The sequence below is a fragment of the Haliotis rufescens genome, unplaced genomic scaffold, assembly GCF_023055435.1.
Source record: "Haliotis rufescens isolate VD_foot unplaced genomic scaffold, xgHalRufe1.0.p SCAF_17, whole genome shotgun sequence".
Lineage (NCBI taxonomy): Eukaryota > Metazoa > Mollusca > Gastropoda > Lepetellida > Haliotidae > Haliotis > Haliotis rufescens.
In genome coordinates this window covers 25,659,641-25,682,867 of record NW_025963857.1, presented here as the reverse complement: position 1 = coordinate 25,682,867, position 23,227 = coordinate 25,659,641, and the positions used below count along the sequence as shown (strand labels likewise).

The 23,227-nt window shown below is 40.3% G+C and overlaps 1 protein-coding gene across 5 annotated transcripts in view; it reads right to left on the bottom strand.

The window, feature by feature from the left end:
• The window catches only part of LOC124113137 (L-fucose kinase-like), an 85,991-nt gene that overhangs the window by 47,921 nt on the left and 14,843 nt on the right, over nt 1-23,227 (bottom strand). For 2 of the 5 annotated variants that reach the window (XM_048397800.1, XM_048397802.1), the window contains exon 2: nt 12,307-12,387. In XM_048397800.1, the coding sequence (XP_048253757.1) occupies nt 12,307-12,376 (70 nt within the window). In that variant the 5' untranslated portion in view covers nt 12,377-12,387. Of the gene's footprint in view, nt 1-396; nt 478-525; nt 612-5,250; nt 5,339-12,306; nt 12,388-23,227 lie in introns of those variants that run through there. The other 3 variants (XM_046473376.2, XM_046473377.2, XM_048397803.1) reach the window with 3 other exon arrangements.

Sequence of the window (23,227 nt, the reverse complement as noted above, 5' to 3'; positions counted from 1 at the left end):
CGTTGCATAATGGCCGCCAGGAGAGGTAAACATTGAGCTAAAGCATGTGTTGTTTTCACGGGCTTGTTGAATAAATTCCCAGCGCTACTGTCAATATATCATCTTCTTGATCCTAGATACATCATTCTGGCATTTACAATATAATTTTTGTCAACATACATTAATGGTTTACTTGTCATATCTTTTAGAGTATTTGTCAATTGCGTTGGGCTTACAAGTAAATAATAATATTCAAATCGCATTAAAATACAATAACAAGATGTAACCCTAAAGTCTGTTTTCCACATTCATAGCCAGGAGGCAAAATGATTAAACAAAGGGAAGAAGCTTGCACTTACTTATATGTAGAGACATCATCTGAATATGACTATATATATATATGTTATGATACTGTACCAGCATGTCAGTGGATCTTCCAGTTGGCTGACTTACTGTTGGTAATATCCGTTTTCTTTTAGCAAATAGAGATAGTTAGTAACAAACATATACGATATACAACAAATATTTGCACAACTATCACAAAACCTTTCGACACTGACACCGCATCAAACCCCGAGGTAGACTGAACACAGTTATGTGCGCACCGATTACATAACCCCAACTGACTGGGTGTGGCTGGTGGTTCAAAGCGAAACAGACAACCCTGTCTGTTGTCTAATAAATGCTGGGCGGTGCATTTGATCTTGCCTCTAGCAATGCATGTAGTTGTAGTAAACGATGATCAGGATGGCCAGGGAATAAACAAGATTCTTTCTTGTTGCATATCAAGGCACCAATTCATCGGTCACAGGTTTTTGTTATGTATGGGTGCCCAGTGTATCCACAATTAACTAGAACGTTTCATATCTACAAAATGTATGTGCGTCAGTGTGGTTTATCAACACATGCAAACGCTTATTCATGCTTGGTGGGGCAGACTGAAATTGAGCGTTATGATAGCGTCAGTAGGGATTATAGAGGTCATAAGACATAACTTTATTTGCTTTTCTGGCCACAGACTGTTGCATATGAAGATCATACATAAATAGGTTTAAGTTACATAGGCAGCAGGCTAGATTATTTATTGACCCTACATATAGGGTCATTTACTCCAACCTTCTGTCAGTCGTCTTAACAGGACCATAATTTATGTTATATATCGACTCCCTCCTGTCTCTATGTCTTAATTCGTTAATCGGTAACTGCAGTCCAAATTTATCAACTTATTCATCTACTGTTGTAAACTTGACTGATTTGTTTACACAATAAAAATTCTAATTTATCATGAACTACTGAGGCAGTCAAGCAACAGTATAAGAAATGTAAAAGCAGCCATGTTACACGTAGTCCAAAAAGCTGGAAATTTTTTCGCCGTAATATAACTGAATAAATGCTGATGTTACGTGACATTTAAACTTACCCACAGACAATACATTTTTTGAGAGAGTGTAGCACAATTTTATTAAAGGTTTTTTTTTACAATTTGATAAACTATGATAATATGAATATTAAAATTCATCATCACTTGTCAAGTTTACTAAAATGTCACCAGTTGGAAGATGTCACAGATAAACACGGATTCTAACTAAGTTTGATCACCACAGGTTTATCCCCAATTTGCCAGACAGACAGACAGACAATAGTTTATTAACGTCTCACTTCTGTACATACATAAAACAGCTTTATACAACCTGACATAGATAGAATGTACAGAACCATTCAATAGAATTATGAGAGACAAAATATCATAAAATTTATACATAAATGATATAAAGATGATATAGTAAAACGTTATCCATATAAAAGATGATTTCTACGATTAAGAATTAAAAAGCAGACTTTGGCAAGTATAAAACACACACTGGCATCACTGAAAATTAAACAGAGTTTGTTGATATCAGGTTTATCTAAAACATTATAAGATTTAGCAATACATTCATTAAAAAGAGTTGCCCTGATATCGTCATATAAGGCGCAGTGAAACAAAACATGGACCTCGTCTTCTACGCTGTCATTACAGTGAAAACATTTTCTATTGTGGACAGGTACACCTTCGTACCAACCGGTTTCCACTCGAATAGGAGCCACGCCGCATCGAAACTTGGCTAGTGCCTATCTGTAGTTTCTGGCCATCTTATTTGAAACATAGTATTCTGTCCCATATACTTGTTTGTAACATTGATACATTCTCAATTTATTAAGCCCATTTCGCCCCTCTTCCTTTCTTAACATATCACTCCAACGGGTAACATATTCATTCATACACCATTGTTCCACCTGTGTACAAACAGAAAATTTATCTTTAAAACCTGTTGTGTTTAACAGGTGTCCTAAATCCATATTACTTATCTTCTTTCTCACCCTACCTCTGCCAGCACACTGCAGAGGATTAACAGTTACTGTGAGTGAGTGAGTGAGTGAGCATAGTTTTACGCCGCTTTTAACAGTTACTGTGTTTAAACAAGCACAGAAGTCATGCCAAAAATGCTCACAGTAGTTAGTGAGTAAACTCAATTGAGGATTTTACAAGTATCCATCACAACCTATGAAAGCTAACATGTGAATAATCTCAGTTCACTGAAATTTAAATAATTAAGGCACTTGCAGTGACCAGTCAAACAAGGTTTTCAATACCGAATGAAAGAAAGACGAGGTGCCAGCCTACATTGGAAATGCTGTATGCTGTATGTCCAGCTTCAATCAACACCTCTTGTGATCAACAATCAACACCTCGCGATCCCGAGCCTTGCGCATAACCATTGTCATGACCTGATCGAGTGACTTCCTTCCATCAACTTGAAAGGATTACCCACAGAGAAAGAAAGGATTAAAATCCTAAAGATATCCTATTAGCACGGTATAAGTACTCAACCCGTGTGCAAACGGTTGAGCACCTGTGTCACATACGTGTGACACGCGTTCTCAACGCGTGTTAGGGGAATGAACTTTTAGGCAGTAGTGTACATATTTTGTGTGGGGACTGGAATTTTATTATGGATATGAATATGGATACGTTTAATTATAAGCATTTAAACAATCCCAAAGCAAAGAATGCTGTATTAGATATTATGGAAACTTTTGATTTGAAAGATGTTTGGCAAGATTCAAATCCGTTTGACAGGTGTTTCACCTGGCGACAGCCTAACCCTATTAAGCAAGCTAGATTAGATTTTTTTCTTGTATCCCTCAATATAGTCCACTCGGTCAGTGAATGTGACATCCACCCAGGGCTGGACTACTAACATCAAATGGAAACCTGCTTCATTGAAACAGAATTCACCTGAAACCAGCAGGTAGAGGGGAGACAACTCTGTCAACCCCCATGTCAAACATCCCCACCAGTCAAGCAGTCACCAACCGATGAAACCAGCTACACCAAGGATCAGCGAACCAGAACCAGAACCAAAACCACCACCTGTGATGAACATGGTCACACCTGTGCAAGGGACTGTAACTTCCAGAAGTGGATGCGCTTTGTGACCACCTGAGAGACTTGATTTATAAGAAACTCTAATCAGTCATTAAATCAGTGTGCATAAATATCTGTGCAAATCTCAAACACAACTCAAAGACATTAACTTTATTACATTTCCCATGTGTGTTCTTTGAATTTATTAGAACAAGTTCTTCTGTGTTCATTAATAAATGTCAGGTAAACTCCTTAAAGGGGAGATGGGATGAGTTGCGCTATTAAGTAATATTGTTAGGATATTAGTACTGTATTCGGCATAATAAGCGCCCAGGGTGCTCTCAAAAACAGAAATAGGGGGCTCTTATTAGAATATTATTTTGGTGAAAAAAAACAGAGTTGAAAGATAAATATCGTGCTTTATGCTGACAGCCTAAAATGTTTATGTATGACAGATATATTTTTTTAGAATTTAATTGCCCATAATTAAGGGTGCATATGACACATGAATGAGTATTGTATGCGAATAAATAAGTCTTGTGAACATTGATCAATCAGAAGGGGTGCTAATTGGGATTGTTCACTAGCCAATATATATGCAATTACCGCCGTGGGCGCTTATTAGAGCGGGGCGCTTATTACGTCGAATACGGTATATATGTGTAGGATGTCATTACTTTTGGGAAGTCCATGCCGTCTCCCGCCTGCGAGTTGGATACACCAATAAACTTGTGTGCTTCTGTCAAGCTTCTGTCAATAAGTCTCAATACATGAAGAAAGCATATTCTAAAACATTTCCGGAACATGTCAGGAAATGTTTTTGGTATGTTTTTACAACATTTTTGCGGGGAATGGGCATGATATAATGTTGTCACAACTTGTTTCATCCTTGTAACACAAAGTTATTACAAGTCGTTGTGACAACGTCCATGGCAGTCCACTGAATAACGTTGTAGGGACGCAATATTAAAACATTGCCACAACGTAAAATACAACATTGCCACAACGTAAAATACAACATTGCCACAACGTAAAATACGTTCCCCCAACGTAAAATGCAACATGATCACCACATTGTGACAACGTAAGTATGATGTAACACAACGTTAGTCCATGACGTTGTGACATCATGAATGAGGATCCCACAGAATAACGATATATGGCGTACTTTCCCAAGCGTTACCACAACGTTATCACATTGTTGTCAAGCTGGGGAGGCAGTCAGTGGACCAGATCGAGGACAGCATGCTGCACAGATCCAGGTGCATGACCTATACTGGGCAGGTCGTCATGGTGATGCATGCTAGGCAAATGAAGGTTAAAAGCTTGAAACTTTGATCAAGGACGTTTCCACGCAAGGAATCGAAATCACAAGCTGGGAGGAATGTATACAATGAGATTGGAAAAAAAACTTGTGCAAATTGCACTCAGTGTGTCCGCCGACCAGCATGTTAAAATGACAGGGCAGGACTAGAAGTAGATTCTGTAATTCCCCACCTCCAACAGCTATCATCAGCTGATAATGTTGTTATGATTCGATGTCCTCGCGGCAAAACCGTAGCTATTTACTGTTTTCACTATCCCACATCTATTGGTCGCATATGCATCCACAATACGTAAGAAAATAAGTTATATGTATTGTTTTATATATTAGAACAGACAATGTGTCAGATGTCAGGTTGTAAAAAGCTAGCGAATACTCCCGAGTCGGCCCTAGTAGATATTAGATGGTCTACGAGTATTTCGTAGTTACTGAACAGTTGCACCTTTGTCACATCAAGCTCAAGTTCCGATATAACATTTCATGATTAGGCCTATGCTTAATGTGGTGTATTGTGAGAAATAAGCACTTGTTACACTACCTTCTCTTCGTCACAAAGTCAGTTCCTGGATTTATTGACAATATTGCACGTGAGGTTGTGGTATTAGAGTTACCTCCCTTTGTGTTGCCCAAGCTTCTCACAGCGATTGCCCGTTCGCGGAGCTCTCTATATTATTACCGAGAGTGTAACGAAGGTGTCACGCGGGGTTGCGCACCCCCCTTTTTATTTCGAAAAAAATCTTTATTTCTGTATAAATTACCACCAAAGACAATAAATAGATCTTAATTGTGCACACCCCTTTTCAAAAAAGCTGTATCCGCCCTTGATATGTGTGTTACTGGAAATTTTGTTTTAGAGCAGTAGAATTGGGTGCAGGCTAAAACGGCACCTCAGCAAAACGTCACCGATTTCTCTGGCGAAAACGGCACCGCATTTGGCGGAAACGGCTACTATGTGACAGGCGAAAACGGCACCTCTATTTCTAATAATGATAAGAACGATTTATGTACAATGTAGTAGTATATCTGATTTATGTTATTTGTTACATATTATTTGATGTATTTACATGTTATTTCCAGTTGTTCACAGATAATTACATACATTCACATATATACAATATATATTTTATGGCCGCTGTCAATACACTGAGAGGAAAGGCCTTGCGAGCATGGTATAAGATCAAAAGTTCACTGACATCAACTTCTCATCTCCCAGCAGACATTCTCATTCGCTTGTATAATGTCTTAATTGTACCCATTGCATCATATGGAGCCGAGGTATGGGGCTGCAGTCTTCTAAGACCCCCGCATGAAATGTATCATAACTGGTCTAAACAACTATGTAATGAGATCACTATCAAAATAGCAAAGCAGATTCTAGGAGTTCTTTTTGTACTGTCCAAATTATCAGAATGAAAGACAGATACTTCTTCGAAGACTAGACTTACAAAACTGCTAAATTGATAATAAAATCTTAGCAAATATCCTGAACCCCTGTCCTGAAAGAGGAAAATATGTTTCACAAATTATCTCCGACATGTTTATTAAAAGAACCTCTCTTATAGACAACATCTAGATATGACCTTATTTTACTTCAAGGCATGTTATGTTTTCACAATAATTTGAGTTGCGTATAGGCTAAGTTGGAATATAGTTGGAGTAGAGGCTAAATTCTAATGTAAACTAGCTAGTTGTAACATTTCACAATTATTGGTGTTTGCAAGCGACCATGTTAGTTTAATATCATTTATTTTATCAAGGTTAAAAAAAAATAGGGTGCCGTTTTCGCCAGGCAATAGTAGCCGTTTTCGCCTGAGGCGAGGTGACGTTTTCGCCAATCGGTGCCGTTTTCGCCAGGTGACGTTTTGCTGAGGTGCCGTTTTAGCTATAACCCGTAGAATTCAAACGATAACCATTTTTTCCAAATTAAAAAAACAAACACACCTTTTAAGACCAGTGCTTGAAATAGCTGTCTGCCCGTGGGTTGCGGTTATTTCGTAACCCAAACGAATTCTTAACCCTAGAAATTATGTAACCCCTAAAAATAAGAAACTTCGTAACCCTATTTCGTATTTCTATATATTCGTTGGGTGATGTCACAGCTACTGGATCAGTTCATTCATCGCACAGGAATAGAGGGGGAAAAGACACTATTGAGACTTTTGTAGAAAAACATATCACCTCGCAATCATCATTCAGACAGCCATGAATATTTTGTACGTTGCATAAAAGGGGTTGCCATCCATCGCATTTATCACACTGAAGTGCTTGCTTGCGCGTCTGAATTTCAAAATCACATTCGATTCATAAGCCATCGTTCAAAGTAATTGAACGAATTCATCTTCACTTTATACACCTTTTCCTGGTATTGTCGTTAAATATGAGATAGATACGCGATAAATAGCAAACAACAAGAACGAAATGTGGTTTATTATAAAACATTGTTCTATCATGACGTCATTTCTGGAGATTCGAACATGTGCTCGCAACTTGACGTGTATTGGGCGACGTTATTTTTGAGAGAGGAGTGTTAGTTGTTTTCCATAGATGTAGCTGGGCAGATAATCGCAGTGGCCGAAAGATCGCATCTAAAAGCGAGAGAGATATGACAATCGGTATTGGGAGAAAAGGTAAAGGGGCATCGACATGAGGATTGTGAAGATAATTCTGGAAATACCCACCCGTCAGGCGTGCATTAAATGGACTTGGCCGACATTGCCGAGGTCGGATTCTATTGAGGGAGTTATCATTATTAAAATACGGGAAAATATATTTAAAGCTTGTACATTACTTCATCATCCTTAGAAAGGCTGCGCATAATGCTGATATATCATATAAGAAATAAACGACTCCTGGCCGTTTGTCGTACAATAAAACACTGCAGGGAGAATAAACCATGATCATAAAACACTGCAGAGAGAACAAACCAACCGGGGCTGCGCCCTTCATGGTTTATTCTCCCTGCAGTGTTTTATGATCATGGTTTATTCTCCCTGCAATGTTTTATTGTACGATAAACAACTCCCACTCGTCGATTATTTCTTTATTAAACCGTGGCTCGATCATTTGTCCGTGACCGAGGTCTAACTAGCTGAATTGTTAGTTAAACACCACTTGGCAATGACGGAACTTCTTTTTTCTCTGTCATTTATCTTAATTATAGAATAATTCCATGAAAAACGTTTGTTGCCAGCGGGATTCGAACCCGCGAAGGTTAACGAATGTAGACTTCTCCCACGGCAACTTAGGACAAATTGTATGAAATTAACAACTGAATATTTACTTACATCAGGACTAATTGTTTATCCGTTTATGAATTGCGAAATATGTTTTATGTAATTTTTATACAGTATGTTACTCTATGCATTCTAGTATTTGTACAGTACTTGTGATTTGGTAGCTTTTCGTTGAACAGAAAGAAAAGAAATTACTATCAAATTAATCAGGGCTGTGTTTTCCATAATAGGCCCATCAACATGGGCAAATAAAATCAAGGTGATTGATAAATATGCTTGAGTTGGTCCAAAATGGATGATATACTTGCCCCGGGACATGCATTTCATAACCCACATCGGCAAAGTGCCCCGTGCACGTGCGAAAGACTTGGGGAACACATTTCACGTGCTTCAATGCAGGCCGACTCACACAGTGTTCTCACAGTTGAGCATAGAGTTGCTGAATATCTTTCAAAATACCTTTAACAAAACAATTAACCATTTCAACGATTAGACACTGGACCCTCCTGGTCTGAAATTTAACCATACACAAACACGCACCATCTCCATCTCAACAGCTACCGGATTCAAGGAGCCCACAAGTAATTGTCATTGATTTCTTAAAGCTTAGCTGCCCTTGTTCATTTGAAATATCGCTCTTACGCATTTGGGTCATCAAAATTTGTACCTCTTTTGGTTCTGTTGAATAAACAAAAGTAAAACTTGAAAATTCAAACTTTTAGTGATTTAACAAGAAACATCTAAACTTAACAAACAGTTGGGTAAATTATGCCAACACAAAGAAACATAATTTTGAAATATTTCAAATACACTGGAGAATGGGTGGAAATCTATTATCCTTGGTGTAACCATTATAGTTACCGATCTTTTGCAGAAGTACGAAATATATACAATATTTCTTTCGGTGTATTATTGTAAAACTAATATTTTTCCTCTGCCAAGAAAAGAAAAAGAATCTCATTTTAACATCACGACGTTTGAAAACCTGGATTATCACTATTTGTGAGAAATAACAATAAAAACAGATAATTTACTCTTCTCTGTGTCCCACACATTACCAAAATGATCGATATAATTTCAATATTCTGTTTGTAAATAAACATGTTCTTTGTACTTGTTGAAAATAATGCTATGAAGTGTGTGTTTACCTGAATCATTTTCAGAATTTCCTCTGGTTACACCAAAGACAAAACGGTTACACCATTACTCATGATGATTTTTCGTTCATGTCACAATAATCTATCAGTAGGAAATGATGCACTATAGTTGGTGTTGCATATTTGCAATGGCGTCAGACATTTTTGTTTCATAACGTTTTCTTTGAAGTTAATACTGTTGACTTGTGGTCACCAAGGTGTACGAATGTGTTTGGGTTACGAGTTTACATACACCCCCTGCCCGCTGGGCAAATGGTCCGACTCTCTCGGTGAAAGTTGTTTCAGGTAGATATATCACTTAGATATATACCATGGCTATTTTGTAATTTCTTTTAATTGATTGAAACCCAGGGCTGTACTGAGAGATAAGTCCATGGATGTGTAGTAATATACTACTCAAAAGAAGTTAAGGATCACATGATTCTTTCATATTACTATAGTTAATCTCTCATGCCATGACAGATTAACTTTTCCATTATGAAAGAATCGGGTGATCCTTAACTTCTTTTGAGTAGTATATAATATCCTCCTAATAGGCAAGTCTGGATATATGGACAGTACTCCAGTCTCAACAGTCCAGGACAACATGTTCTTATTATTAACATAATCTGGATTTATTTATCATACTTATTATTTAAACTAATAATTATTGCCTTAGAGACTTGTGCAAGTCTACCTGCTCGGGGTGTGAGGGGGCGCCCTACACAGACATCTGTCACACGACAAGGTATTGTTTGTTTGTTTGTTTGTTGTTTAACGCCGCACTCAGCAATATTCCAGCTGTATGACGGCGGTCTGTAAATAATCGAGTCTTGACCAGACAATGCAGTGATTGATATATCATGAGCATCGATCCACACAATTGGGATCGATGACATGCATCTTACGACAAGCATAGTCGCCTTTTACGGCAAGCATGGGTTGCCGAAGACCTATTCTACCCCGGATCTTCACGGGTCGACAAGGTAATGAGGACATGTTAATTCGGATGAAAGAATTTTGTTCTTTTCAATAACGCGCCTTGCTTTACCGACTTACCTATCAATGGAATGTCCTCGGTGTTACACCTATCATCATTAAGAGGGTGTATAAGCTTGCCAAACATCGGAACTAGAGACATCCCTTCGTGGCGAGATGAATATGGTTTGTGAAATGTTTACCCAAGTTGACCCAACATTGACCCTGCGTTATTTGCAAGCAAACCGCTACCCCGAAACGAAGAGGTCACTGTAAGGTTAATGTTGCCATTATCTTGCCATAACATAGGCAAAATTCCTGCTGCACTAATGCCCACGACGGGATCAGGATCCGCTGATTAGGGGTTCGAATCCCAGAATCCCTGTGCCTATTTTCCTTGGTGTGTCAGGACCATACACTTATGCGGATATTCATCACTTTGAGCTTTCTGGTATACACCCCTTGAAATGGGGTGGTGTGGGATGGCCCAGTCGTCTAAGGCGACGCGATTCGTTGTGCAGAGTTGCGTCCCTTGGGCACGCCAGAAACCCATGATTGTGGGTTCGAATCTCGGTTCGCCCCAATTATATTTCTAGGTTTGTCAGCACCATACCCGTGCTCTTGGGTTTCACCGAAGTGGTAAATGTCTGAGACCTGCATCACTTGGGGCTTTCCTCCCACATTAAGCTGACACGCCGCGATATGACTGGAATACTGTTAAAAGCGGCGTTAAACCCAACTCACTCACTCAAACCTCGACGGGATGCGAACCTGCATCTTCTTGGTTTGTAAAGTGTTATCCCAAATATAACATTTGTAACATGGATCTATAAGCACAGTAGGTAAAATACTACTTCCCAGCTGCGCCATCCCTAACCTTTTTTCCTATATTATCTAACAACTAAAAAAGTGAGTCATATAAAAATTCGAAGGCCATACGAGTATTCATATTCGATCTGTCATAACAAAAACAAATGTTCAAGGTAAAATGTGATTCAATATGAATGTATTTTATAATGCAGTATTGATAATGCAGTTTACTCGGATAATCGGTATCCGTATACATTGAGTACACTACTCAATCCGTGACAGCGACAATCAGCTATGTCATTCCATTTAATATGAGTGAGTGAGGGAGTGAGTTGAGTTTAACGCCGCTTTTCAGTTCTTCAGCAAACCATGCTTGCCTTAAAAGGTGACTATGCTTGTCGTAAGAGGCGACTAACGGGATCGGGTGGTCAGGCTCGATGACTTGGTTAATGCATGTCATCGTACGGCAATTGCGCAGATCGAAGTTCATGATGCAAATCACTAGACTGTCTGGCCCAGACTCGATTACTTACAGACCGCCGTCATATAGCTGGAATATTGCTGAGTGCGGCGTAAAACATCAAACAAACGTATGACCAGCATGGAGGCACGGGTCCGATGTCCTTCCGATGTGACGATGCTGCACAATCAGAGATATGGTATTGTGATTCATCATTCAAAACATCATTCGCAGACCACTGTGACGTCATTGTTACCATGACGTCACAATCAAATGACATCACTAATGGCTCTGCTACTGAAGCATTCGTCACCACTCGCCCCTTTCCGTAACCTGCAAGAAGACTCGTCCCCCCTATCGATGAATGTTATGTGCGAAAATACGACAAACCAATCAGATTCCAAGTTCTTCGTCAAAGAAACCCTCAGAAATAATTTCTGTTTTTACATATGTCTTTCATCTAAAAATATACCCAAGACACAGTTAAATGTGTTCAATCATACTGTATAATTCCGCATGTCCTGACGTGCTTTAAATTGCATCTGAAATATAAGTAATATATAGGGAAATATATGTGAACCATTGCGCAACGAGTTGACAATTGTTTTAGGTATGCCCGTTTGCGCTAAGGCGGAACCCGGTTGCAAAAATGGCCACGAGAGGGGCACGAGTCGCTATTCGGCTTGTCCCGGAATAACACGAGTTGCTACTGAAGCTGTTAGCAGTACTTTTTACACTTAACACACTGCTTACTGCTGTCTACAAACTGAAAAAGTTGGAAGAATGATGTTGGATGATAAATAAAATCTCACTCTAGTGTCAAATATACCAACGCTCGTTGATAAAAGTGGAAAAAATCATCGGCAAGGAGTTTTCCCACTTTTATCAACTCGTGTTGACATATTTGATATCAAAAGACACTCGGGTGAGATTCTCTATTTGAAACCTCTGATTAATCAATATCGATTACCACTTACCTACTGATCTTGCCCATGCTTTTTTAACTTCTTCCTCGTTGAAAGTTGAAAATATGTGGTGGCTCTCCATTATGTGATTATCTGAAAGATAAAACAGGATGAACACCATGTGCAAACGCTAACATCGTAGACTTCTTTTTGATTTACCTTTAAATATGCATGTAATACACACGAGGCTATTCTATCTTCCCCACATTCTTATGACCTACAAGAGAGTAAGCCCACGGATGTAATCATTGCTTGTGTTGCAACCACTTGTTTTCGGGGGCACGGATGGTTAAGTCGCTGTGCAGAATTGCCTCCCTTGAACACGCTCGAAACCTAGATCGTGGGTTCGAATCCCGGTTCGCCTCGATGGTGTTCATGGTTTGTGAGCACTATACTCGTCCTTGCGGGTGTCACCAATGTGGTAAAGGTCGGACTTCGGACTTCGGACTTCGGACTTTCCTCCCACATTAGTGAGTGTGTGAGTTGGGTTTAACGCCGCTTTTAAACAGTATTCCAGTTATATCGCGACGTGTCAGCTTTATGTGGGAGGAAAGCCCGAAGTGATGCAGGTCTCAGACGTTTACCGCTTCGGCGAAACAAACGAGCACGGGTATGGTGCTGACAAACCTAGAAACATAATCGGGGCGAACCGGGATTCGAACCCACAATCATAGGTTTCTGGCGTGCCCAAGGGACGCAACTTTGAACAGCGAATCGGGGCGCCTTAGACGACTGGGCCACCCGTGCCCCTCTCCCACTTTAAGCTGACATGCCGTAATATAACTGGAATACTGCTAAAAACGGCTTTAAACTCGCTCACTTATTTACAATGTATCTGACCAGCCTAATGACATGAGACAAACGCACGGAAAGGCAAGTCAATTGTTCACCTGAAAAAACACGGGAACATACGGTCAAATTAGGGAATTGCATCGGACAACATTTTTTGTCACTGCGTCAAATTTGGAAATGTCCTCCACATGTGAGCACACAATGCCATATGGAAAGTAGTCATACATGTCTACCATGAACGTTTCGAAAGCTCTACTGAGGAATATTGCTTGACATAAAGGGAAAGTTGACTATTGAACGTCATCATTCTTGTCATAAGTCTTGTGGAGAGTGTTTTGTCACTCTGAATCTTAATGCATAGATCTAAATATGAAACAGATGAGCGGTCTCGCTGGTCTCCTTTATTTCTAGTTCAGGTGGGTAAATCAGTTGAAGGGAAATGGGAAGATTAATGGTTATTGAACGACATCAGATCAGCGATCTACCTGAAGCTTAAGTTAAACTTCTTGGCCAAATAACCTTGTTTTGACCAAACCGATCAGAAATTCTGATTTATATGCATAAAGAATCAGATCAGCTAGAAGGGGAGCTCAGTTGGTGACGTGGGGATACCTACGTCTTGCCTAAATGTCTTACCCCCAAATATTACATAGATGTTATCAGTAAGAAAGTCCAGCATTTCCTAAATGGATTTCTCAGCAAACTTCAATGGCATTTGCTTTCATTTTTGACAAATTGACCTTAACCTCTGGAGATAGAGGTGTAACTATATCTCCGGTCACCAGTTTAGTGACGTGTGTCCCTATGGGTCAAGGGATGAAGTTTTCCCTTTGATTCGTGGTGTGCGATAGTGGTGTACAAAGTTGAAAAATCAAATGTTCTGACAGAATGGAACCCTGTTCTTTTCTGAGACTGTAAAAAGTCAAGTAAATCCTTTGAGTATTTGAGAATAGTAATAATGGTATTATATCCACTTATCTTACAAGTACTTTCTGTGAATATAAAGAAGGTCTCTCCTTGAATGTATTAAGGACTATGGTTAGTCTTTGAGACTGGGTACATTTGCTGGACCCAGCAAAATATCTCTCTTTGTACTGTTTCTTATTTAGTTTTGGAATCCAGTACAAAAGGCGAATAGACATGAATGAGTGAGTGAGTTGGGTTTAACGCCGCTTTTAACAGTATTCAAGTCATATCGCGGCGTGTCAGCTTAATGTGGGAGGAAAGCCCGAAGTGATGCAAGTTTCAGACGTTTACCACTTCGGTGAAACCCACGAGCACGGGTATGGTGCTGACAAACCTAGAAACATAATCGGGGCGAACCGAGATTCGATCCCACAATCATAGGTTTCTGGCGTACCCAAGGGACGCAACCCTGCACAGCGAATCGCGGCGCCTTAGACGACTTTGCCCCCCGTGCCCCCCGAATAGATATGTCTTCAGGGTCAAGTCAAACGTTGATAGTGCTGATGCATGGTTTGGGCAGATGTTAACCTCGGTTAACATACTGGCCTTAGCTGTGATATGTCACTTATACCAGGTTCATTCATCAAACAATTAATGTAGTGATGTTTACATATAATGCTCATGTTATTTGAGGCCTTGCCAGTTGGATCAACAACAAACTTTTCATGTAGGGCTACCAGACTTGGGATTGCAGCTGGCTGCGACAGAATGGGTTTGTTTCATTTCTGTTTCCTCCTTTATCAGTTTGTGCATTCTACCAATGACAACATCACACACGGGCTTAACCCACTCTGAAAGACACTCAACAGGTTCTTCTTCTCTTTTGGTCCATATATTGGTATATGCTTCGACTGCATCTATAATGATTTTAAAGTTGTGATCCCAATTTGGAAGAGTCTGCTCACTGTATTTTGGTCCATATTTGAATAACTGACAGAGGTTGTTAAAATAGAGAAGTCCCCTGTGATTATATGACCTACAGGTTGGTAGCAGTATACTGAGTCTTGTCAGCCACAAGTAGTGGAATTAACATCATGAGCTGTCAAGTCTACTTTCAGCAACACTTTCCTATGATTGAACAGCCTGGACGAAATAAGAAAATGACGTTGGTGGTTCCTGAAATTTGAAATATTGTGGCACATTTTGGGAAACTAATTTTTGACTGTTACCGAAATTTATGGCATCAAATCCCTTGTTTGCCAATTTCAAATTCAAGAACATGCGTTCTAGATCTTTGTCTGATTTAGTGGAGTCCGTTTCTGGTTTCGCCAAACGTTTCAAAACGACATTAGGAAATATATTCTCGAGTCGATATTGTAGGCTCTTGCTGTTTGTAGACCAACATATCAGCAAAAGTTTCTCGAGTCGTTAAATTTCTTTTTAATGACACATGAAATCGTCTTGTTCTTACTATGTGCAGGCCCAATGGTTCCTGACGGAGAGGCAACAAATCTTCCAAATCAATGGTATAATTTGGCCTTTGTCCTTTCTGATGCCCATGGCGGCGTCGACGTCTCTGGGATGCCGGAAACAGACTCAGTGTCTTTCTAACCAACGAATTGCCGACGTCTTATATTTTGTCATTTCATCCATATGGCATTGCTGTACACAACAGTCGAGTCCAATGATTTTCTCTGGACAGTCTATAAGGTCGACTGCATTTAGGGCTATTAGATGGGTGGTGATTTTATTAATATCCCAATTTTTGCTGGCTGAATTGTGTCGATAATTTCTGCTGTATCTCTCCAACATATATCGATCCACAAAGGGTGCATTCAATGCTATATATGATTTTTTTAGTTTGACATGATCGGTCTTCAAAAGGTTTTGTGCAGTGTGTTTCAGCTGTTAACTTAGATTAAATTCAGGATCAGTTATCAAAATAGGGCAATTTGTGTGCCGATTGAAGAAATGTTGTATGGAGATGGGTTAAAAATGCCCCCAACTTTAATGATGTTTGTTTATGAATCTTCGTTGCAAATAGAAGTTGCCTTCATGACACTTAAGACGCGAATAAAGCATCCTGACATGCCTTTATTTTATTATCCCGTTGAAGTCGTAGCCGTAAAGTGAAAGAAAGCCTGAATTCACATTACCATCTCATCCTACCAAGCGTCCATTCGATGATGTGAAATTGGGTTTAACGTCGCGTCCAAGATTATTGCACTTATATAGCGACGTGCATGCACGTGTGTGTGTGTGTGGCTGCTTGTACTAGTCCGGACTGATGCCGATTTATAGTGCTAGCCCACTGAGATACCATGCCGCAGTTTAACATGAATACCCCACTCAGACACAATATACTCTCCGAGCCGACCAGTCCTTGTTTTAGCCCCTTAATGCCGAGCGCCAGACAGGGTAACAACAAGTACCATCTTTTAACGTCTTTTGGTATGACGCGGCCGGGGATCGAACCCCGGACCTTTCGCTCTCCGGGCGGACGCTCTACCACAAGACCACGGAAGCGGCAGCGTCCATTCGATGATGTGAGATCCTCAAGCACACAAACTAGAACCATCAGGCGCTGTGTACCACATCCCGTGCTTACTTACTTACTTACTTTGGAGATTTAACGTGCGCTTTCCGACTGATGCGTATTTCGCACACGGGCCCGGCCAGGCCATTTAATGTGTTTCTGAAAGGGGCGAAAGTGGTCTGTGCAACCCAAGAGGGGGGTTTAGGGGTTGCTTATATAGAATTTGGGATTTTTTTAGATTTGGAATAGATGCCGATGGGGTTGGGGAGGAGAACTAAGGGAGCTGGGTATGGTGGATGTTTGTCTGTTTATGTGATTTTGATTTGGTAGATTATTGTGTTTCCAGATGCGTTTTATTAGTTCCGTTTTTATTAAGATTACGCCTAAGGCCATGAAGTTTTCTAGTTTATTTTGTGGGTTTAGTATTGCTTCTAGAGTGAGAGCCTTGTTTAGATTGAGGGTGGTTTGTAATGCGGTTCGATGTGTTAGGTAGTGTGTGCAGTGGATGAGTGCGTGTTCAGGGGTTTCTGGTTGTTTGCAGTGTGGGCAGTTGCCTGTAGTGTGGGTTTTTTTTTAAATTTAGGTGGTTATTTAGGTTGGTGTGTCCTGTTTGGAGTTTAGTGATTACTCTGTCGATTTTTTTTGATGGATGGAGAATTTTTGGTTTGATTTGGCTATTTGACTTTAGATATATAGGTTATGCCATTTTTTGTGATTTTTTGCTTGTTTACACTTTTAATTTCTGATTTTGAGATGGGTAAGTTTAAGCTTATTTCTGGGATTTTGAGAGATAGTTTAGCTGCTTTATCGGCGTTTTCATTACCGTATATTCCTACGTGGGCGGGTATCCACAAGAAGGTTATTTGTTTGCCTGCCTTAGTTAGGTCGTTGGAGCTTTTAAGCATTTGATTTATTAATTTAGGTCGGTTTTTGGTATTTTTGTTTTGGAGGGCTTGCAGTCCACTTAGGGAGTCGGTAAGTATTAGGATTTTTTTTTGTGGTTTTTGGATTCTTGATTATGGAGGGCTGAGGCCATGCCCATTAGTTCTGCCGTGAATATTGATTGGTTGTTTGTGAGTCGGAAGGATTGTGTGGTTTTAGTTGGTTGTGTGGTATGGCCTCCGAAACCTGTGTGTTTGGAGGTCGGATCTGAGGATCCGTCCCTGTAAATGTGACACCAATTTGGCCAATTTTCGTGTATGTATGCTAGTGTGGTAGTTTTAGCTATGTTTGGGTTTGTTTGTTTATTTATTTGGCTAGCTAGTGTGGTGTCTATTTTGGGTATTTTAAGTTTAGGGGTGAAGATATTTGATTGTTTGCAGTTTTGTTTAAGATTTTTAATTTGGTGTTCATTTAGGTAGTTTGTTATTCTTTGGGATATTGGGGTAAGTAAGGGGTGTTTAGGAGCTAGAGCTTGGTTTTTGGGGCTGATGTTTTGGTTTATTAAGTTTTGGATGAGAGGGTTTGATTGGGACGCGGCCCAGAAATTTAAGCTTAGCTGTTCTCTGCGTAGACTTAGTGGCATTTCTCCTGTTAAGGCCTGAAGTGAGGTGTAGGAGGTGCCATGTTGGGTGCGTGTAATTAGTTTGAGAGCCTCATATTGTATTGAGTCAAGTTTGTTAGATAGAGAGTTGTTTAGGGTGTTGTATATTGCGCAGCCGTAGTCTAGTTTTGATCTAATTAGTGATATGTAGAGAGAGAGGAGGGTATCTTTGGAGGCTCCCCAGTTAGAGCCAGTTAGGCATCTTAGGGTGTTTAGGTCTTTACTGCATTTAGTTGTTAGGTTTTGGATGTGAGCATCCCAGGTGAGATGTTCATCGAAAATAAGTCCTAAGAATTTGGTTTGTTTTTGAAATTTGATTGTTTGATTGTTTAGCTGGAGGATTGGGGAGGCGGGTTTTATGTTTTTATGTTTGAATACTATTCCTGTTGTTTCTTCTGAGTTAAGGGAGAAGCCCCATTGTCAGCCCATTGTTATATTTTATTAAGAGATTTTTGGAGTAAATTTTGGACCATTTTCATGCTTTTAGTGCGGATCCAGATGGCTCCATCATCCGCGAATTTTGATGTGTTTACTTTAGGGGATAGGCCCTCGAATAGATCATTTATCATTATATTGAAGAGGGTGGGGCTGAGGATACTGCCCTGTGGAGTGCCATTTTCTAGGGGACATTGGTCCGATAGAGTTTGGTCTATACCCACGGTTATTTTACGATTGTTTAGGAAGTCCTGGATGTAGTTTATTATCTGACCTTTGAGTCCTATTTTTTTAAGTTTTTGTATTAGCCCATCGTGCCATACCATGTCGAAAGCTTTAGAGAAGTCTAAGAAGATGCCTGTGGTATATTTTTTATTTAGTTGTCCTGTCTTAATATCTTGTTCTAGTCGGGCGAGGTTATGTAGGGTTGAGCGGCCAGGAGTGAACCGCTTTGATCTGGGTTTATGATGTTATTTTGGGTTAAGTAATGTTTAATCTATTTTTAGCCATTGATTCCATTACTTTACATAAGTTTGAAGTTAGGGATATTGAGTTAGCTTGATTAGCTGGTTTATTAGGTTTAGGGAATACTCAATACAATATGAGGCTCTCAAACTAATTACACGCACCCAACATGGCACCTCCTACACCTCACTTCAGGCCTTAACAGGAGAAATGCCACTAAATCTATGCAGGGAACAGCTAAGCTTAAATTTCTGGGCCGCGTCCCAATCAAACCCTCTCATCCAAAACTTAATAAACCAAAACATCAGCCCCAAAAACCAAGCTCTAGCTCCTAAACACCCCTTACTTACCCCAATATCCCAAAGAATAACAAACTACCTAAATGAACACCAAATTAAAAATCTTAAACAAAACTGCAAACAATCAAATATCTTCACCCCTAAACTTAAAATACCCAAAATAGACACCACACTAGCTAGCCAAATAAATAAACAAACAAACCCAAACATAGCTAAAACTACCACACTAGCATACATACACGAAAATTGGCCAAATTGGTGTCACATTTACAGGGACGGATCCTCAGATCCGACCTCCAAACACACAGGTTTCGGAGGCCATACCACACAACCAACTAAAACCACACAATCCTTCCGACTCCCAAACAACCAATCAATATTCACGGCAGAACTAATGGGCATGGCCTCAGCCCTCCATAATCAAGAATCCAAAAACCACAAAAAAATCCTAATACTTACCGACTCCCTAAGTGGACTGCAAGCCCTCCAAAACAAAAATACCAAAAAACCGACCTAAATTAATAAATCAAATGCTTAAAAGCTCCAACGACCTAACTAAGGCAGGCAAACAAATAACCTTCTTGTGGATACCCGCCCACGTAGGAATATACAGTAATGAAAACGCCGATAAAGCAGCTAAACTATCTCTCAAAATCCCAGAAATAAGCTTAAACTTACCCATCTCAAAATCAGAAATTAAAAGTGTAAACAAGCAAAAATGGCATAACCTACATCTAAAGTCAAATAGCCAAATCAAAAAAGTGCTCAGCAAACCACTAACCAAACCAAAAATTCTCCATCCATCAAAAAAAATCGACAGAGTAATCACTAAACTCCAAACAGGACACACCAACCTAAATAACCACCTAAATTTTAAAAAAAAACACACTACAGGTAACTGCCCACACTGCAAACAACCAGAAACCCCAGAACACGCACTCATCCACTGCACACACTACCTAACACATCGAACCGCATTACAAACCACCCTCAATCTAAACAAGGCTCTCACTCTAGAAGCAATACTAAACCCACAAAATAAACTAGAAAACTTCAAGGCCTTAGGCGTATTCTTAATAAAAACGGAACTAATAAAACGCATCTAAAAACACAATACATAAACATAAACAAACAAACATTCACCATACCCAGCTCCCTTAGTTCTCCTCCCCAACCCCATCGGCATCTATTCCAAATCTGAAAATTCCCAAATTCTATATAAGCAACCCTTAAACCCCCCTCTTGGGTTGCACAGACCACTTTCGCCCCTTTCAGAAACACATTAAATGGCCTGGCCGGGCCCGTGTGCGAATTACGCATCAGTCGGAAAGCGCACGTTAAATCTCCAAAGTAAGTAAGTAAGTAAGTAAGTACGTAAGTGTATATATACTTGTCAACCATACTCTGTACATGACAGGTGGAGCTGTGTTGGATCCCCTCACATAGATATTCATGGAAATGAAAAAGCAGACTCACTGGCGAAGCTAGCTCTAGACAAAGCGAATATACAGCCTATTCCCTTTAGTAAACTAGAGATAAAAAGCAAAATCAAAGCCTCAATAGCAGAAAGATTGCAAGCCCAATGGGACGCAAGTAAGATCGGCAGATGGCTATACAAAAATTCAACCCAAGGTCCAACATAAGCCAAACTCATACTGAAATGAAAGGACTATGACAAGGTTTGTTCATCTTGCAATCAGGCTGAAACCATTGCTCACATGTTACTTGAATGTCAAGACCATGCACCAGCCCGGGCTAGGTTAAAACAAGAATTTCAGTTAGATCCGCTATCTGTCATAGATCTCCTAAAGCCAAGAGATGCAATAGCGAAGGCCAAAACTAACTCTATTTCTGAGAGTTCAGCTACTCGAACGTTTTTGAATAGAGCAGCCAAGGATAAAAATGAAATCATATCAATATAAGAAAATAGAAATCATATCAATACAAAAACAGAAATTATGTGAACACCGAACTCACAATAGATATGTGTACCCTACACAGGAGTCCCAAAGAGGGACAGGTCAGCCGAAATTACTTAGGCAGAAGGCGACCTCTTAAACACTTAATGCAACAACAACAACTCTATACATCACTTGCTTAATGACGGTGTTAGAACGTACACCGAAACGTCGCTCCTAATTGTGATAAAGAAGTTGTTCATCCATAAAAAAAATCTTATCCTTACTTTGTACACCAACTTCTAAATGCCTCCCTAAGAAGCATTAACAGCGGAAACACATTCTCCGCGTCAGCTTTGTTCAACTTCGCCTTATTTATACATGTCACCTTACCTCTTCTTGACATAAGACGTACAGCAATAGCACAATGCTTCGCCAAATACATTGCACTTCTCGCTTGACTGAACGTACAGACCCAGGGCAGACACAATAGGCTGTACCGTCCCGGCTGAACGACTAGTTTTAGGCAGATGACAAGGCAAACAGATGTTCCTGACATGCAGTATAAGTTACGTAACAAATGTAGTCCTAAATTAATATGAGGATATGTGGAAATTAGTGCTATCTCATCCGTGTGTTACACAGCGTGGGCAGGTGCACAGCCTTAGAACGTTTGAAAGGAAGAGTCACGGTTGACGAACACTTACAATGCAGTTGTCAGCAGCCAGCTTTTACTTGAGCGTTGAGTGTGGTTGAGTTAGTGAGTGGGTGGATTGTTGGATAAGTGTTGCTTTTATCAATATTTCAACTACATCGATCCGCCTTGTAAATAAAGAGATCTGATGAGGCATGTGCCAAAGGGGTGATCAATTTGAATACCTTGGGATGGAAGAGCTATTCCGTTGACATGGTCTTGTGGTTCCGGGACAGGTAATCTGCAAGCACGTTTATGTTGCGCGGTGTGCAAGGTGCTTCCTTCCTACATAACCTCAACTCTGCCAAGGCAAATAAATGTGAAACCTCCTTCATTGTTTTGACCTCGTTCCCCCTTGACGCTGTACGTGGTGTTGTTTGTGGCTGCATTGCTCTCGAGTGGTGCAACAGATGTTTCCATGCTTAGTTTGCTTGGATAATAGCTCTCCTTCCAGACAATTGATATGCATCTTCTTGTCTTACTCTGACCAAACCCCTTGAACTATGACGTCATCCATGTGAGCACCCTTTGTCTGACGCGTCTGTGTACTAGTGACGTATTGGATAGGGAAATATGAGAGGAGTGCCTGGCATGACATTGGGACACCAGTAGTTCCAACAGCTGGCCTGGATGGTATAAAGTTAGATCTTCCGGTTCTATATTTCTGGTAGTGTTCATCTGAAGCCAGAAGTGGACATTACGGTAGCCTCTCACTGTAGGTTAGATCTTCGAGAGATGTAAGTTATTGACTGAGTATGGTTTAACGCCGCTTTTAGCAATATTCCAGCAATATCACTGCGGGGGACACCAGAAATGGGCTTCACACATTGTACCCATGTCGGGAATCGAACCCAGGTCTTCGGCGTGACGAGCGAACTTTTTAACCACTAGGCTACCCGACCGCCCTCGAGAGATGTAACAGTGCTTTGGCAAGATATTCAGGGGCGTGATCTGATGAGTTGATCGAGCGTGTTTAAGATTATCTCCCGTGCTTCTAAATATCTGTTCCCTGGAGGTGCGAAGATACCTTTTAGAATGAGTTTGGTTTTACGCCGCTTTTAGCAATATTCCAGCAATATCACGGCGGGAGACATCCGAAATGGGCTTCACACATTGTACCCATGTCGGGAATCGAACCCGGGTCTTCGGCGTGACGAGCGAACGCTTTAACCGCTAGGCTACCCGACCGCCCCTGATACAACCCTGCCCCTATGTAGTTAATGTTTTGAGCTGGAGCAAACCCCAACTTGTCGGGGTGTACCAGGTATGGCAGGAGCTGGTTGAGAAATATTGCGCCTTGTGCTTGAATTGCAACTTGTCTGGCCAGCTGATAGAAAGTCGTCTAACATAACCGCGAAGGATTAC